Genomic DNA, 3,943 nt, shown 5'->3' on the forward strand with positions numbered 1-3,943 from the left:
GGGGTGGAAATACGATAACCTTCGAGATTGCTAGAGTTGTTAATGTCTTGTGAACTAGTTAGCATATTAAGACAAAGGCACATCTTAGAATGATCTTATTGGCACTCTTGTGAGTTCGTTGTTGACCATTGATTGAGCTGAATCTCTTGACTTCATCCCTCCTACCCATATCATCATATTAATACATAGAATTGCTAGAGATTTTCCTACTGGGCTAGTGTAGCTCAACCTAATCTTTCTTTTCAGGTTCAAATGCTGGACAATAGCTCGTAGGCAATGTGTGCTTGGGAATGAAAGACTTTTTGGAAGCTAACCTCATGTAGTTACTTTAGCATCTTTGTATTGACATTATTTTGCCAGAGATGTAACTGTAACACATTACTTTAATTCTTTTGACCAAACGTTTGTAATATCCTAAACAGGATCGTACTTGCAATTATGTATTTTTGGGGCCAAAGCGCCAAGGTTGTAAACCTTTGATCGTGGGGATTCGATTTGTAATTTAAGACAGGTGGGAACCCTTTTTGGGTAATATATATATATATATATATATATATGATAGGCGAGGTTCTTTATTTAAAATGTATTACTTAATTATGTTGAAAATCGAGGGCGTGACAAATTGGTATCAGAGCGTCTAGGTTTGAATACTTTGAGACCGTGGGGAGACTTCCAGTCTCATGGGTTCAAAATGTCACGCCTTTTGCATGACATATGTGTGCTTGTGTGCATTGATATGACATGACTTATGTGGCATTGCATTTTAATACAGTAGAGTGGCATACAGTTCTTTTGACCCGTGTTGGAAAAGTTGGAGGCTTTGACCTCATGAGATAATGTTGTTGTTGATGAACCCTTCTTTTCTTATAACTGTAGCTAGATGCCTCCGAGAACGCGTGTTAGAGCAGGTGAGATCGGAAGAAAGGGTGGCCGTGGTCGTGGCCGAGGGGCACCGGTTGAGGATGAAGTTAGCCAACATGGGGAAAATCCGAATGGTAATCCGGGGGAAGGGGCCGGACATGGTCAGGGAGAGGAAACACCAGTTGTTCAAAATCCTTTTGCTAGGGATTTCGTTGCGGCTCTTGCGGCTGCAAACCTTTTAAATCCTGCTCCTAGGGAAAACGCAGATAGTCGTGCTATGATAGCAATGAGGGAGTTCAGCCGTAGAAATCCACCTACGCTTGATGGGTCGAGCAGTGACCCTCTTGTGGCCGATCATTGGCTAGCTCAAATTCGAAAACTTTTCAGGGCTCTTCAGATAACGGAGGATGACTTGCGGGTGAATATCGTAGCCGTTCAGCTTACCGGGGAAGCGAATGAGTGGTGGGAGTCGGTCTTGGAATCAAGGAAAGACGCAAGGAGAGCGACAAGGACTGTGGCTCAAGCAAATGAGCCAGATATTGAGAACTTAACTTGGGCGGAGTTTGAGGTGCTCTTCGAGGAGCAATACTTTCCGGAAACGAGTCGTGAACAAATGAGGGAAGAGTTTGAGAAGTTGGAACAAGGGGATATGACGGTGTCGGAGTATGCTTTGAAATTTCAATCCTTGTCCCGTTTTGCGCCGGAGTTAGTGGCAACCGAAGAGAGGAAGTGTAGGCGATTTGAAAGGGGGTTGCATGAGACCGTGAAGAAGTTTGTTGTGGCGCAACGCAAAGGGAAGTTTTCTGAAGTCGTTGAGTGTGCACGGAGCATTGAGACACCTAAGGAGACACCCAAAAATCCTAAGGTTTGGGAACCAAGACAGCCAATGGGAGGTGTGAGTTCTTCATCGAGAAGTTTCGGTGGTCAAGGGAGAAAAAGACAAAGGGATCAAATGTCGACATTGCAGGGTCCATCAAACTTTAGGCCTCCACCCTCTTCTTCGTTCGGGACTCAGGGAGTTTCCAATAGACCCTCAATCGTATGCCACGAGTGCGGTCAGATGGGGCACATTCGTGCCCAATGCCCGCGACTTTTGAACACGTGTTTTACTTGTGGGAAGCCCGGTCACTTTGCTAGAAATTGCCCAAGTGGAGAAGGGGCACGTAGTGAGTCAGGTTCAATGCAGCAGCCGAGGAGTGGACAAGGTTCTGGCCGGCAGTCGTTTCGGGGTACTCAGAGATAGCAACAGTCTCACTTTCGTCGGACCACTTCAGTTCAGGGATCTCAGGTTGAGAGGGGAGCTAGTTCGTCTATGCCTACTTAGGGTTCCGGTCATCGAGGTGGATATGTTCAGGGTCAGACTACTCAGGGGAGGGCTTTTGCTATCACATCTGCCATTCTGCCTCCACCACCTCCTGTCACTTCTCAGGCCCCGGAAACATCGGTTGTGAGGGGTACATTTCTCTTGTTTAACTCCTTCGCTAGAGTATTATTCGATTCTGGAGCATCGCATTCTTTTATTGCTGCATCTTTTGCTTGTGCTTTGGAATTGGAAATCGAGAGTATTAGTCCTCCATTGTTTGTTGACACACCTATAGGAGGTAGGTCGCCGTTAGATCGCATTTGCCGGGATTGTGAACTTATTATCCGAGATCGTCGTTTTAGCTTTGATTTTATCGTGTTGAACATGTCGGGGTTCGATCTTATTTTGGGAATGGATTGGTTGTCCACTTTTCATGCTACTATAGATTGCTTCAAGCGCCGGGTCCGTATTTGTCCGCCTGGGGGTTCTTGTTTCGAGTTCGTCGGGGAGCGTCGGGAACCGATAGAACCATAGCTGTGTGAGTCCCGGGAGCGTGAGTCAATGTATGCCTTATTAGCAAGTTTGGCGTTAGATGAGGATGTGTCCGTGCGTGGGGAGCTACCTTTTGTTGTTTGTGATTTTTCGGACGTATTTCCAAAGGAGTTACCCGGTTTACCACCCGAGAGAGAGATTGAATTCACCATCGATTTGCTTCCTGGCATTGCTCCTATTTTCGTACCTCCATATCGTTTCGCGCCCGCCGAGTTGAGAGAATTGAAGGTTCAATTGCAAGAATTGGAGAGTTTGGGGTTTATTCGTCCGAGTACGTCACTGTGGGGAGCACCCGCTTTGTTTGCTCGAAAGAAGGATGGGTCGCTTCGCCTATGTATCGATTATCGTAAGTTGAACCGTGTCACCGTTAAGAATAAGTACCCTATGCCTAGAATCGACGATTTGTTTGACCAACTTCGAGGCGCCACTTGTTTCTCTAAGATCGATCTGAGGTCCGGTTACCACCAGTTGAGAGTTCGGAGGGAGGACATTCCTAAAACCGCTTTTCGCACTCGTTATGGCCACTACGAGTTTGTTGTTATGCCCTTTGGTTTGACGAATGCACCGGCAACTTTCATGGATTTGATGAACCGTATCTTTCGTGCCTCTCTTGATCGTTTCGTAGTTGTTTTCGTGGACGATATTCTTATTTACTTGCCTTCGGAGGAGGAACACCAAACTCACCTTTCTATCATCCTTGAACTCTTGAGAGAACACCGATTGTATGCTAAGCTTAGCAAGTGCGAGTTTTGGTTGTCTGAGGTCAAGTTCTTGGGTCACGTTGTATCGAAGGATGGGGTGTCCGTTGATCCGGGAAAGATAGAGTCCGTAATGAATTGGCAACGACCGAAGAATGTGTTCGAGATTCGTAGTTTCTTAGGCTTGGCCGGATACTATCGTCGTTTTGTACTCGATTTCTCTCGTCTAGCGGCTCCGTTGACTAAATTGACTCGTAAGGGGACTCGGTTCGTTTGGAGTGACGCGTGTGAGATGGCTTTTCAGGAATTGAAGAAAAGGTTGACTACCGCACCGGTTTTGATTGTGCCCGAACGGGGAGTTGGTTACTCTGTGTATTGTGATGCTTCGAAAGAAGGGTTAGGGTGCGTTTTGATGCAATTGGGACGAGTGGTGGCGTATGGATCACGGCAATTAAAAACTCACGAGCGAAACTACCCTACCCATGACTTAGAACTTGCAGCCGTCGTTTTTGCTTTAAAAGGGTGGGGT

General features: G+C 46.4%; 1 protein-coding gene across 1 annotated transcript; it reads left to right on the forward strand.

Moving 5' to 3' along the window:
* Nucleotides 1–880: 880 nt before the first annotated feature.
* Nucleotides 881–2,698, forward strand: LOC131328503 (uncharacterized). Its single transcript, XM_058361443.1, has 3 exons — nt 881–2,090; nt 2,202–2,315; nt 2,460–2,698. Exons 1-3 carry the CDS (start codon nt 881–883, stop codon nt 2,696–2,698), a joined length of 1,563 nt encoding a protein of 520 aa, XP_058217426.1.
* The last annotated feature ends 1,245 nt before the right edge of the window (nt 2,699–3,943 follow it).

The sequence above is a fragment of the Rhododendron vialii genome, chromosome 6a, assembly GCF_030253575.1.
Source record: "Rhododendron vialii isolate Sample 1 chromosome 6a, ASM3025357v1".
NCBI classification, from domain to species: Eukaryota; Viridiplantae; Streptophyta; class Magnoliopsida; order Ericales; family Ericaceae; genus Rhododendron; species Rhododendron vialii.

Bases quoted from the DNA above. Each gene is read 5' to 3' on its own strand.
- LOC131328503 (XM_058361443.1), top strand. From the start codon at position 881: ATGCCTCCGAGAACGCGTGTTAGAGCAGGTGAGATCGGAAGAAAGGGT. The intron at 2,091-2,201 runs GTACTCAGAGAT...CCGGTCATCGAG, and splicing joins TGGCCGGCAGTCGTTTCGGG to GTGGATATGTTCAGGGTCAG. The intron at 2,316-2,459 runs GTACATTTCTCT...ACACACCTATAG, and splicing joins GGAAACATCGGTTGTGAGGG to GAGGTAGGTCGCCGTTAGAT.